At 44.9% G+C, this 15,815-nt stretch overlaps 1 protein-coding gene across 4 annotated transcripts in view; it reads left to right on the top strand.

Annotated features, from left to right (window-relative positions):
• Window positions 1-10,729, top strand: part of SLC44A1 (solute carrier family 44 member 1) — an 81,795-nt gene extending 71,066 nt beyond the window's left edge. For 2 of the 4 annotated variants that reach the window (XM_060268884.1, XM_035140582.2), the window contains exons 15-16: window positions 470-550; window positions 6,472-10,729. In XM_060268884.1, the coding sequence (XP_060124867.1) occupies window positions 470-550; window positions 6,472-6,495 (105 nt within the window). In that variant the 3' untranslated portion in view covers window positions 6,496-10,729. Of the gene's footprint in view, window positions 1-469; window positions 6,450-6,471 lie in introns of those variants that run through there. The other 2 variants (XM_035140583.2, XM_035140581.2) reach the window with 1 other exon arrangement.
• Window positions 10,730-15,815: the final 5,086 nt, after the last annotated feature.

Genomic DNA, 15,815 nt, shown 5'->3' with positions numbered 1-15,815 from the left:
GCATTGGAAACAGAAAAATTCGTAAGTCGAGTAAACCACATCTAAAATTTGTAAGTCGAAAAATCCCCATCTAAACCGCAATGGTTTTCCTTTCGGATGTCGGAAAAAACATCCAGTCAAAGGTGACTATGGGGTGCAGCGCTCATCTCGCTTTCAGGCCAAGGGAGCCAGCATTCGTCCGCAGACAGCTTTTCGGGTCATGTGGCCAGCATGACTAAACTGCTTCTGGCACAACGGGACACCGTGATGGAATCCAGAGAGCATGGAAACACCGTGTCCCTTCCCGCCACAGTGGTATCTATTTATCTACTCGCACTGGCGTGCTTTCAAACTGCAAGGTTGGCAGTAGTGCTGCTATTGTGACCCGTCTTAGATGAGGCTCAGTATTGGGCCCCGACCCCCCAACTGAAGAACGATTTTCTATTATTGTGAGTCATGATGGAGGACCTTTTTCCTTTCCGTCTTTCAGGAATTTGTGGAGAACAGCAGAAAAGCAATGAAGGAAGCTGGCAGGGGAGGTGGAGCCGAAGGCAGGGAGCTCAAACCAATGGTAGGTCCTCTGGAAGAAGTGGCTGCCCTCTTCCAGGAGTTTCACGTGTACTTCCTGTCCCTTTCTGTTTTCACTGACTATGCTTCTTCAGGAGAAGTCTTTGTCGTTTGTGTCACTCAGGATGTTCTGCTTTTTTTGTTTGTGAGCTTGCCTATCGCCTGGATGGCAGAGTTTTTGTCACAGCTGAGACCACCTCCCATAAAAGTAAGCTGAAAGGAACTGTATCTTCATACTTCTACTGTGTTTCTGTAACCCCAGAGCGCAACCAAATTCTCTCAGTAGTGATGTTACTGGTACTCAGAATTACCTTTGGGCTGTAAACATAGAAGGGGGGGAAACAGTCAATATGAAACATGCTGTATATAACTATGTTCCCAGGTATCCTTTTTGTGGTGGGGTTTCAAAACTTAGTCCATGGTTTTAACTTGACATTTACTATTCTTTTGTTGGAAAATATGATATTACACGGAGTTGCTAATAGGATTCTGGAAGGCCCAGTGGCCATCGCGATGAGTCACTTGATCTCCCTCCACCCCACTTTGCTGGTTGATAAGTTCTGAGGTGTATTGGACTGATTCTAGCTTGTTCAATTCCCTGTTTATTTCCAGCCACGTAAGCCAGTCCACTTCAGCCTGATTTTGACACTTAATCACTCATTTTTTTTTAGTTTCCACGCATTACTCCCATCATCAAGGAAGTTGATACAGTTACTCCTTTCAACCTGCTAAAGCAGGCATCCCCAAACACGGCCCTCCAGATGTTTTGGGACTACAACTCCCATCATCCCTGACCACTGGTCATGTTAGCTAGGGATGATGGGGATTGTAGTCCCAAAACAGCTGGAGGGCCGAGTCTGGAGATGCCTGCGCTAAAGTAACATTTCTCCTAATTCTTCTCTCTTTGTCATTGTTCTTTCTGTGTTTCAATGTTGTTCCTGGTGGAGAAATGTGGGTTTGGGCTCCCGCACTTCAGACATGTCCTTATTCCATTTTAACATGCAGTAACTTTTTGATAAGTCCTGAAATTCTTGGAGATAAGAGAAAGCCAGGAAAAAGTATGAAGAAATAATATGTTTCATGTACTCCATATTGATAGCGATACTGAAGCAACATGTCCCGTCCCCCCGCCGCAATATAATACTTGTGGCTGGTTCACACTATACCTTGGGGCAAATTTTTGCAGCCAGATACATTGACTTGGCAAGATTAACATATAGAAAGGAGCTCATACATCTCAAAATTAGATGTTGCAATCCTTATAATCTCCCTTGAAAAACTGAGAACTCTTAACCCAGCTCTTAACCCAGGTTTCTCCAACCTCAAGTCCCCAGATGTTGCTGAACTACAACCTCCATCATGTCCACCAGCATGGCTGAAGGCCAGGGATAATGGGATTTGTAGTCTATTCATACGTGGCGACCCAACATTGGGAAAAGCTGCATTAACTGATTCCTTTTCACCGGTGCTCGGTTGGCAGTGCTCTTCTCTTTTTCAAATGCACAGGTGGGCGTCATTTGACATGGGGCAGGGGCCTGTGGATTTCATTTAGGATCCCCCCCCTCCCCATAATTTGATCACTCCTTTTCACTCAAAGCAGGTCTAATGTTTGGCTGTGAGTTATCAAAAAAATGAGTTGATGCAAATGCATTTGTAAACTAGCTCGTAAGATTAGTTGACGTAATCAATGTAAATGACAGCTATCACAAATAGTTTCTAAGTCTGACATGAGAGTTAAGTGAGGAGAAGATCCTTCACTTTGCTCTTCAATGGTCTTAACCATGCATTAGACTTCAGGGGGTTTAAGGAGATGAAAAGGAAAGACTAGTTGCTGGCTAACTAAGCCTAAAAAGGTAAAGGGGCCCCTGACCATCAGGTCCAGTCATGTCCGACTCTGGGGTTGCGGCGCTCATCTCACTCTATAGGCCAAGGGAGCCGGCGTTTGTCCGCAGACAGCTTCTGGGTCATGTGGCCAGCGTGACAAAGCCGCTTCTGGTGAACCAGAGCAGCGCACGGAAACGCCGTTTACCTTCCCGCCGGAGCGGTCCCTATTTATCTACTTGCACTTTGATGTGCTTTCGAACTGCTAGGTGGGCAGGAGTAGGGACCGAGCAACAGGAGCTCACACCGTTGCAGGGATTCGAACCACCGACCTTCTGATCAGCAAGCCCTAGACTCTGTGGTTTAACCCACAGCGCCACCTGGGTCCTATGTCCACTAAGCCTACAACATAATTAATGTAATAATTGCTAAAAGTGTGCCCATGTGCTGGTGCCCATTGAACTAATTTGTCTGAGGATATGAACTAGCCAGATGACAATATGGTAGGGTGACCACGGAACAGCACTCAAAACAGAGGGCAACACCAGTGCAGGTTTATGAAGTTGTGAGAGCCTCCCAGAGCACTAGAACTCAATCAAATGGATTGGCAGGAGGTCCACGCCAAACCCAAGGAGATATTGCTTGATAGAGCACAATTAATACATTGAGGAAGCTGCTTCATTAAGCATGAGCATAGATGTCTCCTGAAAGTCATTAGATAAATTCATGAAAGTTCAGTTTCTCTGAGGCTACTAGTAATGAATGATAACTCAGAATGAGACCTAAGTGTGCAGAGGCTGTAGACTTCTAATAACTGCATGCCAGATGTTTGGGGGCAGGCAATAGGGGGTGCTCTGCTTTTGAGCTTTCTGGGAGCTTCTGCATGATCAAGGCTGGAAACAGAATATTTGACTAGATAGATATTTGATCTGATTTAGCAAAGAAGTTCTAATATTCCTTTTGCATGTTTGCTCAGGGACCTGCCAATCCTCTCGGTAGCCCTGGTTGCTACAGTTTGAAGCTGAAACTAAAAATTAACATTGTTTTTTTGGAACATAATGCTAAACAACAAATAACTCTGCACAATCCTCAGGCTTGCATGCTCCTCCTTTCTCTCTCTCTTCTCTTGGCATAGCTGTGTGAAGATCAGAAGCACTTGCTTCCTGATACATCCAAACCCAAACTGCTTAGAGTTAGGTCAAACAAGCCAAGACCAAAATGTGTTTTATGATCTTGACTTGTTCGCCAAAGAAGAAAAAGAGAAAAATAAACGAGTGGAGAGGCCTCTAGGTCTAATCATCAGGTCCACAGACTCTTTTGATCAGGCCCAGTCTTGCTCCCTCCACTGCTCTCACCAGTTTCCCCTTCTCCACCCATCTCTTCCTCTGCTTTTCCCCATGCTAGCCGCAACCCTGCTGTTACCGCTGCTGTGAAAAGAGGGAGAGGGAAGCAGCATGCAGATAAACTCGGAGGCCCAACCATGACCCATGGTGATCAGGGCAATGTAGCATCCTTCCAAAAAAAATGCTGTAGCTACCACATCTAGAACTGTGCTGTCAGAAGCTGGGTTACATGCAAATGGCAAAAAGCATGAGCATAAGCCACACTGAAGCAGATTCTCTTTCATCAGAATTAGACCCAGTGCTTTCTTTCTGGGGGTATGCGGGGGTACATGTACCCCTAAACATTTTGCGTTGCCCCGACCGATGGGCTGACATGCCAGCTGTCTCCGCAGTAGCAGCGCAGACTGGAGCTCCGTCATTCTCCCCGCTGGTGCCTGGGGAGGGGAGTATGGGGCGGCCACGGTGGAGGTTACAGGACTGCTGCACCTCCTCCTCCTCTTGCTGGGCTACAGCCAGACGGCGACACACACACCCCCTCCTCACTCAAGCCACCCCTGCTGCTGCTGGGGGCCTTCCCGCCCTCTCAGCGCCACCACCTTGAGTCCCTCGTCCGGGGATAGGGGGGAGGAAGGGGGCGAGGAGAGGAGGAGCAGCCAAAATGAGAGTACAGTGGTGCCTCGACTTACGAATTTAATCTGTTCCGAAGGCACCTTCGTAGGTCGAAAAATTCGTAAGTCAAAAAGTACCATTGGAAACGCGATTTCCCATAGGAATGCATTGGAAACAGAAAAATTCATAAGTCGAAGCAACCCCATCTAAAAATTCATAAGTCGAAAAAACCCTATCTAAAACCGCCGTGGTTTCTGTTCGGATGTCGAGAAATTCGTACGCATGCGGCCATTTGCCCCATTCGTAAGTCGAAAAATTTGGTTGTCGAGTCGTTCGTGAGTCAAGGTACCACTGTACCCCTAAACATTTTTTTAAGGCGAAAAGCACTGATTAGACCTACATATATTTTGTAGCTATTTTATTTACTTAACTATTTATAAGGCACCTTTTCACATCCAGACCAGTGGATTTTCCATGGCACTTGGCTAGTTGTTGTTTTTTACTTGCATATTTTATTGATGTTTGTCGTTGACACGTGAAGGCAGACTCCCCGTTGATCTTACTTAGCCACTTGAATAAAGTTATAAATATAATAAGCAAAGACTGAATGCAGCTGACCATTTACCAGGTGATGACTTACCACAGAATGCATGTTGATGACTTCTGTTGCTGCCAAGCAACAGGGAGAATTTTCTCACACACCTGTGCAGGAGTTAAAAAGTAAAGGTAAAGGACCCCTGACAGTTAAGTCCAGCCATGGACGACTCTGGGGTTGCGGCGCTCATCTCACTTTACTGGCCAAGGGAGCCAATGTTTGTCCACAGACAGTTTTTTCCGGGCATGTGGCCAGCATGACTAAGCCGCTTCTGGCAAAACCAGAGCAGTGCATGGAAATGCCATTTACCTTCCTGCCGGAAGGTAGGAAGGTAAATAGGACCTATTTATCTCCTTGCACTGGCATGCTTTCGAACTGCTAGGTTGGCAGGAGCAGAGACTGAGCAACGGGAGCTCACTCCATCGCGAGGATTCAAACCGCCGACCATGTGATCGGCAAGCCCAAGAGGCTCAGTGGTTTAGACCCACAGCGCTACCAGCGTCCCTAGCTTTGGGAGTTATCTGCAGTCTAATCTGGAGAAATTTCTGATAGTAATCAGCAACCATTTCCCCAAACTCCTGCATTGTTGGACATCCTCATCCTAGGACCTAGATGAAAGTATGAGCCAGTCTGACTGTATCCCTTAGAATAAAACCATAGTTTCAATGCAGCTCCCTGGTCAGCAGGGAGGGGCAACAGAGTTTACTTGAATTTCCATCACCAGTGTTGCTTCAGTTTGCTGGGAGGAAGGGGGAAGCAGTGAGGTTCAGCATGGTGCAAATGCACTGGCAGAGCCAATCCAGTGCCCCCTGCTGGTGTTTGCACTGCGCCCCCGCCTTGCCCCTCTTCCTCCCGGTAAGTCATAGCAACACCAAAAGCAGGAAGCCAGGTAGGTGCCATCACCTCTCCCCACTGTTGGAATATTCTGCTTGCTGAGAATTTTGTATTATGCTTCCTTTACGTTAGTGCCGATTGCTAAAGTTTCAAAAGAGCTCCGCAAAGGCATTTTCCTTTTTTTAAAAAAGGAGGCTGTTTGGAATTAATGTTTCACTTTTTAATATCAGAATAGTAGGGGAAATCAGATAAGCATTATTAAATTAAATGCCAGCACACTATAGATTACCAACACAGTTAATTAATGAAACATCATAGAATTTCCTAAGAACTGCCATATATCAACCCTTTCTTGAGGATATTCTGTTGCAAAAACCAACATTTTCTTTAGTAAATTAATGCACTATTTTAAATTTGCTGGCTTGAATTTCAAATACAGAAACATCATAGAATTTCCTAATAACCGCCATATATCGAGCCTTCTGTATGAACATTTTCTTGAGGATGTTCTGTTGCAAAAACCAACATTTTCTCTCTCCCCCCCTCCCAAATTCTTTAGTAAATTAATGCACTACATTAAATTTTCTGGCTTGAATTTCAAATGCAGATAACTTTTCAAAATTACTGTGCTGGTTATGATGGTGCTTTTCTGCCTGTAAACATCACTGCCTTTTTTTTTTAGTCATTTCCTAACTTTATTTATGACTTATTTATATTTTCCAGGCCTCTGGAGCAAGTTCATCTTGAAGCTGGTCAGCCATTATGGAAACCATCAACATTCCAAAACAATATCTATCTTATCTTATCTTATCTATCTCTCCCTCTATATCTATATATATCTAAATATATATATATTATTTAAAAAGCAGCCAAAATCAGAGAAAAGGAACAGGGATTTAATACTTTTTTAATGATTATTTTTGTGAAACATGTACTCTTTTCATACGGGTGGCTTTTACAAGCAACTTTTATCATTGTTCCATTTCAAATTCTAAACCATTGTGGTTTGTGGCAGTGCTATGATTGTAATCCGACTGAGATATTTCACAAGTTAGAGAAGGATTCCATAATATTTTAAAAGAATCGTGTAAGATTGCCGATTTGGAATAACGTAAGTGGGTCAAGTAATTTTCCCTCGTGGTTATTTTAATGAGCATAAATCTTTAAAACTCAATGGATAATGACTGTTCTGGAGGGGGAAATCCTTCATAGATTTTTTTTTAAAAAAAAAAGAACTGGGATGAATAATACATTAATCATGTTGGATTTTGCTTGCTTTTTCGCAATGGGATGCTAATAGGATCCAGTAAGTTCAACTTAATCCAGTTTTTTTCCTCATTAACACATTAGACAATTTATATCTAACACATTTTTTAAAAAACCTAATCAACTCCTCAGGTATTTAGATATTGAGACAGCCCCTGAATCTGTGAAGGACAAACTAAAGGCATATGAGGGAGGATGAGTTTTATATTATGCAATTTTTGTCCTGTTTCACCTTATCATTTCCCCTTGAGTTCAGTATCGTCCTTTGCACATCATTGTTCCTTTGAACTACGCAAACTCTTTAAATAAGCAGTTGGACAGCAGGCTTCAAAAGCTCGGCCTCAGATATATACATTACTGTTCATCCATGACTACATGGAGAGAGATCATACACAACTGTACACAAAAAGAAAAATTAAGTACTGTAAGTCATTTAAGTTTCTCTTACGGTTGAAACCATTTCTCGGTCTTGGTTTTCATTGTACGTTTGGTTATTAGTGGAGTACGGTGGGGAAGAAAAGACAAATCTTTTGCGGGTGGGGTGGGGATTAATGTCACTGCCTTAGTATCTAAAGCAGTTCTTGACGTGGCCTCTGTGCATTTGTGCTCATGGTACCTGAGTGCCACATGAATACTTCAGAAACTTCCAGATAGCAATGTAAAGAAAGGAACGAGCTGCTATCTCGGTTATCGGAGTGGCGAGACAGATATTGTGGTGGCAGAGGCCATGCTTGAGTACGCCAAATGCCTATATAGGGAGTGGGGTATTTGAAGCATGGCATTGGCTTGCAGGTGGATGGTGATGCTTTCCCCCCCCCCTCCAAAAACTGCTTCAGCCCATAGCCTCCCATCCAAACTCTTGGTCCCCACCAAGAGAAAAGGAGATGAGAGACAAAAAAAATCTTGTTCTCCACCCATATTGCACTTTAAATCGCCTCCGATCTTTCCTGTTCCGAGGAAGTCGGTATAGCCCCTATACTTGGACGTAGTTCTGCTGTTTGTGTCTGGCTGCCCCTTACTGTAGTGAAAACACATGGGAATATCTCTTGGGATTCTTCATTGAAAGAGTTGAGGACGTTCAGTTTACAGCACAGCCATTTTATGCCTGCAGATCAGCAGCGGGAAATGGCTAGGCCACCTGAATTTGACCGGCAAGGCCATTTTGGGCAAACCGCGTCTACGTGTCCCACACTTGATGGCTTAAGTGTTAAGGTCCCTTAGTGTTATCGGTTCTCCTAGATGGGGTCTCGCACTCAGCACCATAGCAGCACTAACATTAACTGGAAATCTTGGCTGCTGCCTTTTGCTGTCAAAGAGCGGGCAGAGGCTTATCTCTGATCTTAGTGCTGTGGTGCCGCACCACTAAGGCAGGAGATGAGAGAACTCCTGCCTGCTCTCTGAAACTAAAAGGCAACATTTCAGCCCATCCCTGAGAGCCTAACTTTCAAAGGCTTGATCTGGTGCCTCGAAATTCCTTCAAAGGTTAAAATCTTAAGCTACACCAGCTCTTTAAGTAACTAGGATTTATGAGAGAGAGAGAGAGAGCTTTATAGGTAGACAGGCTTCCCATTAGATGTACAGTGGTGCCTCGCAAGGCGAATTTAATTCATTCCGCGAGTCAATTCGTTTTGCGAAAAATTCGTCTTGCGAATCGCGGTTTCTCATAGGAATGCATTGAAATTTCCTTTTTTGGCCATAGGAACGCATTAATTAAATTTCAATGCATTCCTATGGGAAACCGCGATTCGCAAGACGAATTTTTCGCAAAATGAATTCGTCTTGCGAGTCACCCATAGAATCACAAGACGCATTCGTCTTGCGAAAAATTTGTCTTGCAGGGCATTCGTCTTGCGAGGTGCCACTGTATGTCCTACCGGTAGTTTAACAGTGCAAGGCTCTCGTAGGAAAGAATTGAAAGTGCTATCTGCATTCCTTACTTGGCTTTTGCATACAGCAGGTCAGGTAGCAAGACTGCCTTTGAACTATACCATTTTAAATAGCAATGGGTATTTGTGTTTGTGTGCGTAGGTCACATGTTTGAACAAACCCAGTCACCGTATGTAGAAGACGAGCATGTCAGGCTGGGCTAGAACCCTTCTCCCTGACATCTCGCCCTGTAGTCTGAAGTCAAACAGGAACAATTGTAGGCACCTTACCTGCCGTTTGTGTAGGCCAGAGAGTGAGACCTTTACAGATAGACATTGCTTTCCAGAAGCTTCCGAAGTTTGACAGGGCTCAATTCCCATTGATGCAGATGCACAGAGGCCTCCTGAAGAACTTCATTACGAGTTAAGTAGCTTTCATTTATCCAGTAATAAGAACTTGACCATTTTTATATGTGTTAAATTCCTTTCTTCATTCCTGAGACTTTAAACTACATAATGAATGCTAATATTCCATTTGTTTGGCTTATTGTAATAGTAAATGCTTACAGTGTAATTGCAGAGAATAATTTCATGATCTGTTTATGCGATATATTCCGTTTTGTTACAATTTTTTTAAAAGAACTATTTTTGTTAATGTAAAGTTAAATATTTCAGAGCAGAATTTTTAAACTTTATTGCACTAAATGCAAATGGGAAGAGAGAGAGAGAACGGTTATGCCTCAATGGATGGATCACTCCTTAAGAGAATCTTTTTCTTTCTTTCTTTTTTGGAAAAAGAGAGCTATTGTTCTAGATAAGCTTAGCTAAACGGGTGCAGACACCCAGTAGAGTTGAATGGCCACCAATTTTTTTTTATTATAAACGGCTGTTTTGATTCTGTGCTTCCTTTCAAAGGATCAGACCTTTAAAAATTGCTGCTGAAGGAAACATAGCATTCTGTAATTAATCGGTGGTCTTTGCTGTGTAACTAAATGCTTCAGTTTCATTTTTATAAATCATCTGACATCTTAAAACCTTTTCAGACTACTTGCAATAAATTTCAGGGCAAGTTTAAAAAAAATGGGGGGAGGCAATAATCCTTTCTCGGTCGGTCACAGAAACCAATCATGGAAGTACATTTTAAGACTAGAAAACTAGATAAGCCTCTGTTCCTGCTAACACTATAACCCAACGTGCTTAACTTTTCCAACATAATTATTGCCATGAAATCTTCATTAGGTGTTCGACATGAATCAACATTGAATGCATGTGTGTTAGCAGGAACCAAGGCGTTAGTCTAGGCTTAAACTAGAGCACTGCTTTAAGTCTCTTTTAATGTATATATTACATGTTACTGTAAGGATATTTAGGAGGAGAATTAAGAGGAGCCTTAATTTGTGGGAGGAAGTGCCATTGGCTCTGCTGTGGCACTGGGTTTTGGAGAGCGTTTGCTTCAGTCGCTGGGAGTACGGCAACAACAGTGGGAAGAAAACCTGGGCTCAGCAGGTTGAAAAACCACAGAAGCTGGATCCCAAAGCAAGGGAAATGGGTCACTTATATGCAGCTCCTCTGAGGTTAACTGCCGTTAACCTGTTCTAGAAAGGATCACTTGAGATGGGAGGCTTGGATTTGGCTCACCTTGGACATCATCCGAACACCTGCGTTGCCAGGTTCCACCAGCTTGTGTTCCCTGCTTGTCGGAAGCCCTGGGAAAAGGGAGATGCTTTTCCGGAGTTTGAACTTGCAACTAGAATTGTAATCAGAAACAAAAATTTTGTATTTTTGTATACCTTGATTGTGCAGCATTTTTATATACAGGTCCTGTTTTACAAATAAATTTGGTTTCTTAACATGGTGTTTAAAACGTTTTGTGGCTATTACTTCCCGCAGGCAGCTGCAATAGTCAAAAGACACTACAGTACTATGCAAACTACAGCTGATGTGTGTGAACCCATGCCCCCGAGTGTTCATCCATGTGCAGATCCTCTGGCCATGCTACCTGAAGCCCGGACACTTCTCAGATACACTTCTGAGTATAGACGAATCAGTATACTTGGCCAAGTATTAATGTATTAGAACGGTAACCAATCAAATATTAGTAATTTCAAGAGGGGCTGTATTCTATAAGACTTCAGCCCATCCCAGGAACATCAGAGGGCACAACGGCTATGTGTTTGGTGTTAAGAAAGTTGTTTTAAAAAAGAAATGTGTGCCCTTAACTTGTGTGTCCTTAAGTCTCAGCCCCTTCCAATTAATCGCTTAAAGTTTAAGATTGATAATCTAATGATTAAAACCATTGAATATTGCAGCCCTTATGTCTTTTCTCAGTAGGGTAGAAGAGCTGGGACAAATTTCACATCTGGCCCTTTAGTTTCAGATAGTACATGGGCAGATGAGTCTAAAAAGCCCAAACACAATTTTTCATGACTATGGTGGCTCATTTACCTGAAGTAATGTATTTACTTCTTGATTCAGGTAGGTAGCCATGTTGGTCTGATGCAGTCGAAATATATATATAAATTGTCCAGTAGCACCTTAGAGACCAACTAGTACTGTAGTGTCTTTCAATGCTGATTTCATATCTGAAGTCGGTTTTGTTCTGTAAGCTCTAGTTTTTTTTGCAATTCATGTTTTTCACTTTGAGCCAGAGCTAGAGCCGCGTGGGGGGGTGACAAAAAAATTCCGCACCAAGTACCACCCATCTTCCCCAACCACTGCTCCCTGCTGGATCATGGGAGTTGTAAGCCAAAACATCTGGAGGGCCGCAGTTGGGGGATGCCTGTTCTAGCTCATATTTTAAAAATTGCTGATGAAAAGACCCTCTGGTCTTGGTTCCCCCCTCACCAAAACAGTAATTGTATTGTACTCTGGAATGCTCTGTGCCTCAAACCACCACCCTAAAAATGACATTCGACAGTTGAAATAAACTCATTTAGGAGTAGTTAGTTCCACAGCATGTGGTTCTCCAACATATACAGGAGCATAGCTGCCAAGTTTTCCCTTTTCTCGCGAGGAAGCCTATTCAGCATAATGGAAAATCCCTTTAAAAAAGGATAACTTGGCAGCTATTTACAGGAGGCCTGAGTTGCTTGACTGGTGTGATGAAAACCATCCATAATTCAGCGGATTTTCGCAATGGTCTGGACTGCACACAACACACTCTGATAAATTAAAACCCTTTAGGTGAGAAATCCTTGCTTAAGTGGCTTGTGGTAAACAAAGAAGGCAGGAGATGGCTCCGCTCTGCTTGCTCCAGTTAATTAGACCATTGGGGAAGAGGAAATGGAGCAAACATACACCAGGAAGGTTGACAAGAATGCCCTGCAGAGCAGACAGCGCTACACGGATGGGAGATGGGCAAGTCCTTCTCTGATTGGGCTGCAACAGAGCCAAACTCTTTGCCCCTCAAATCAGTGAATAGCTTGGTTCATTGCTGAACCAATTCAGGTAGCTGCTCAAAACAGAGCACAGCAAAGTGAGGGAGACAGCGCTCTGGGGCTGCTTTGAAAAATTTATGCCTGGAAAACTCTGAAAGGGGCCAAAAGCCCACCCCTTCCCCTTGGGTTGCAGGGAGCAATTTACTCTTAGGGCTTCTTGCAGGGCGCTGGCTTTTGAAGAGCACCTGCTTCAAACTCACGAAGACCTTGGGAGGGCAGATAGGCTTTCTGATTGTTAAAGATGAAAGGCAAAATCAATTCAGGTTGGTTCACAGAGCTGATTGAAGGCAACTAAGAATACTACCTCATCAAGCTCTCCCTCTCCGAACACTTGCAAACTATAGAGCCAGATCCTTAGATGCAATCAAGGCAAGCAGCTCATCAGAGGGTGGAATTGTTCCTGGACTGTACCACTTCAGGCCAAAGGCGGTCACTTACATGAGTCAGTTATCTTCTGCACTGAAACCAAACAAGTCCATTTGCAGAAAACTAGATGGTCCAAGAGAATGGCTCAAGTCTAGCTTTATCCCCAGTGTGTTTTGGCCAAGAACTAGGTTTTTTGTTTTTTTCAGCCCAAACTCTCTGGAACTCAGTTCTGGCACTTCTCAGGTGGTGGACACCATTGCCATTCTAAGAGAATGAGGGACGTGTCCATGGTGAGTTCCAGCACTTCTTTTTCTAGAAAACTAGCACTGCCAGGAACTACAGGCTATGCTCCCTCCCTGCATCCTGTACTTCATCAGCCACCACTGGAAATTTTGCTAGTTCAGTTTAAACATGGCTCACTTCCACTTTCTAGCTCAGGCATCCCCAAACTTCGGCCCTCCAGATGTTTTGGACTACAATTCCCATCTCCCCCGACCACTGGTCCTGTTAGCTAGGGATCATGGGAGTTGTAGGCCAAAACATCTGGAGGGCCGCAGTTTGGGGGGTGCCTGGAGAAGACCAACAGTAGGTACAACAGCCAAGGGGGTGGTTTCTGAATGTAGAGGAGCAGGTGAGATCGTCAACCTGGGAAGGTAGCCCATCTAGGAGAAGAAAAACACTGATACTAAACCTCCACTACCTTGTGGCCATACTCACCCACGAGAAAGGCTTCAGGAAAGAATGGCTAAGGCAGGGTTCCCAAACTAAGGCCCGGGGGCCGGATGCAGCCCACGTGAGCCAATTGTGCGGCCCCCCGATGACCCCTGCCGGCCGCTCTTATCAGCGCGCCACAGTGCGGTTGCCCATCTTCGGGTCGGCGTGGTGCCAGAAATAGCTTGTGTGGGGGAACGTGCTCCCATACGCATGCGCACAAACTATTTCTGGTGCTGCACCGACCCGGAAGTGCATCGGAAATTATGTCTGTGCATGCACAGAAGCCATTCCCAGCGCCTCAAAAAGCGAGTGTGCATGCGTATGGGAGCGCGTTCCCCCGCCCTCGGGCCTGCCGCGCAATCGGCGCTGGAGGAACCGGCCTGAAGCCAGGTAAGTTTGGGGACCCCTGGGCTAAGGAAAAATCCATACCCACTGCCTTGCATCCTGCCATGGGCCAGGAGTCGGCTTCACCTGCTCAGAAGTGACTCCATCTGCTGCTGATCAGCCTTCTTGCTCCTCAGGAGAACCAGCTGGCTCCAGCTTTCTTAAGCAGAGTTTCCAGCCTCAGTTAGTTGCTGGAAACAACATTCAAGAAGGATGTTGTCAGAACTTGCTGCTTCTTGTGACCTTGGACCCTTGGCTTTCTTAGCCCCGATCATCTGACCACGTGAACTGAGATACTCCTGACCTTAGGACTGGACTGGACCTTGTATACGGACTCTGCCTCCAGGCAAGTACCCCCCCTGAGACTCGACTGGTTGGCTGTGCTTCTCCCTCCACTGAGCTCTGCCATGGCTGACAGCATAGGACTACGACACCTCCACTTCGGGAGAATAAAAGGCTAAACCAGGCATTGCCAAACTTGGCCCTCCAGTTGGTTTGGGACTACAATTCCCATCATCCCTGACCCATAACTGTCAAGTTTTCCCTTTTCTCGTGAGGAAGCCTATTCAGCATAAGGGAATTTCCCTTAAAAAGGGAGAACTTGACAGCTATGCGGCCTGACCCCTGGTCCTGTTAGGGATGGTGGGAGTTGTAGTCCCAAAACATCTGAAGGGCCAAGTTTGGCCATGCCTGGGCTAAAACCTACAGAAATCCAGATTGGGGTCCCTAAAATCATTGGCTGGTGCCTTGGATGTTCCACCTCCTTCCAGCAACTCCGTGCAGCCAAGCTAGTGCCAAACGTATTGCTCCGCTTTCCTTTGGACCACATCAGTGAGGCCGAGCATAATTGTCATCTGGGCAGCCCTGGACTTCCATACACACCGCCCAGGCCTGCGTCACCTCAATGCTGTTAATGCAGACATTTGACTTCACTCCCAGAGGCGCACTCCATCGTCTCTGGAGACAGATGGATGCCGCCGCCAACATTACTATTAACATAATAAAACGGATGGCAAAGGCAAAGGTCTTGTGGCCCCTTAACCACTAACAGGCATCACTTTTTGTGGGCTAGAGGCTCCTCCATCAGATGTTAGGTAGAGGATTTCAACTGCTGTACAGCCTCGTAAGTTCTCCGTGGCCCAAACAATGCCATTTATCTTTGCTTCAAGTCTCAGTGCCTTCTAATTCGTACAATGGTGCCCTGGGGAGACTTCTATTTAGGTTCAGAAGTCATTCACAGTTTGTCAAGGTCGAAACCACTTGGCTCTGTCAACTTCGGCCCTGCCAGCTTTCTAGAAACACAGCAGCATATCTGGTACTATTACAAAGGCAACATCTTGGAAGGCAGGGCCGGCTAGATCCACGAGAGGCTGCAGTCCTTAGACCTTGTTGACATGTCATACTTGCTTCTGCTATCTAGTTTAATAAAGATCAGGCTTACTAGCTACTTTGCTTCTCAATATTCTCTGGTTGGCCTCTGTTATTTTCTCCTACCAACATAAGGACTCTATACGGCTCTTGGGTACCCCATAAGGGAAAAGGAGCCTTTTTTTTCTTATAACAGTAGCCTTATCCTCCATGAGTTTGCCTAATTTCACAGCTGTCCAAACTGGTGGCTGTCACTACAACCTGTGGGGGCAAATGCCATTGGCTGTGCAACGGTGTGACAAGTACGGCACTTCACTTGGAGTCTCCTTCTTTGGAGGTCTTTAAGCAGAGGCTTGGCAGGCATATGTCAAGAATGCTTTGATGGTGTTTCCTGCTTGGCAGGGGGTTGGACTGGATGGCCCTTGTGGTCTCTTCCAACTCTATGATTCTATGATTCACTTTAAGTCGATCCAACACCACCTCTAGGTTTCTCTTCATGGAAATGTCCTGTCCAGGGACCATAGACAGAGTTGCATGAAGACGTAGAGTTACCCAGAGTCCTTGGGTTGTGGTGGACTATAACGCTAAAAGGGGGAGAAGGGGGGTTGTTAGACAGAACCAAAAGAACTTGGCCTCCTTGGATTACCGAGATGTTTTGGGACTACAA

This window comes from Zootoca vivipara, chromosome 16 (genome assembly GCF_963506605.1).
Source record: "Zootoca vivipara chromosome 16, rZooViv1.1, whole genome shotgun sequence".
Taxonomy (NCBI): Eukaryota; Metazoa; Chordata; class Lepidosauria; order Squamata; family Lacertidae; genus Zootoca; species Zootoca vivipara.
The sequence above is the reverse complement of the archived record's forward strand: the minus strand, read 5'-3'. Positions and strand labels throughout refer to the sequence as shown.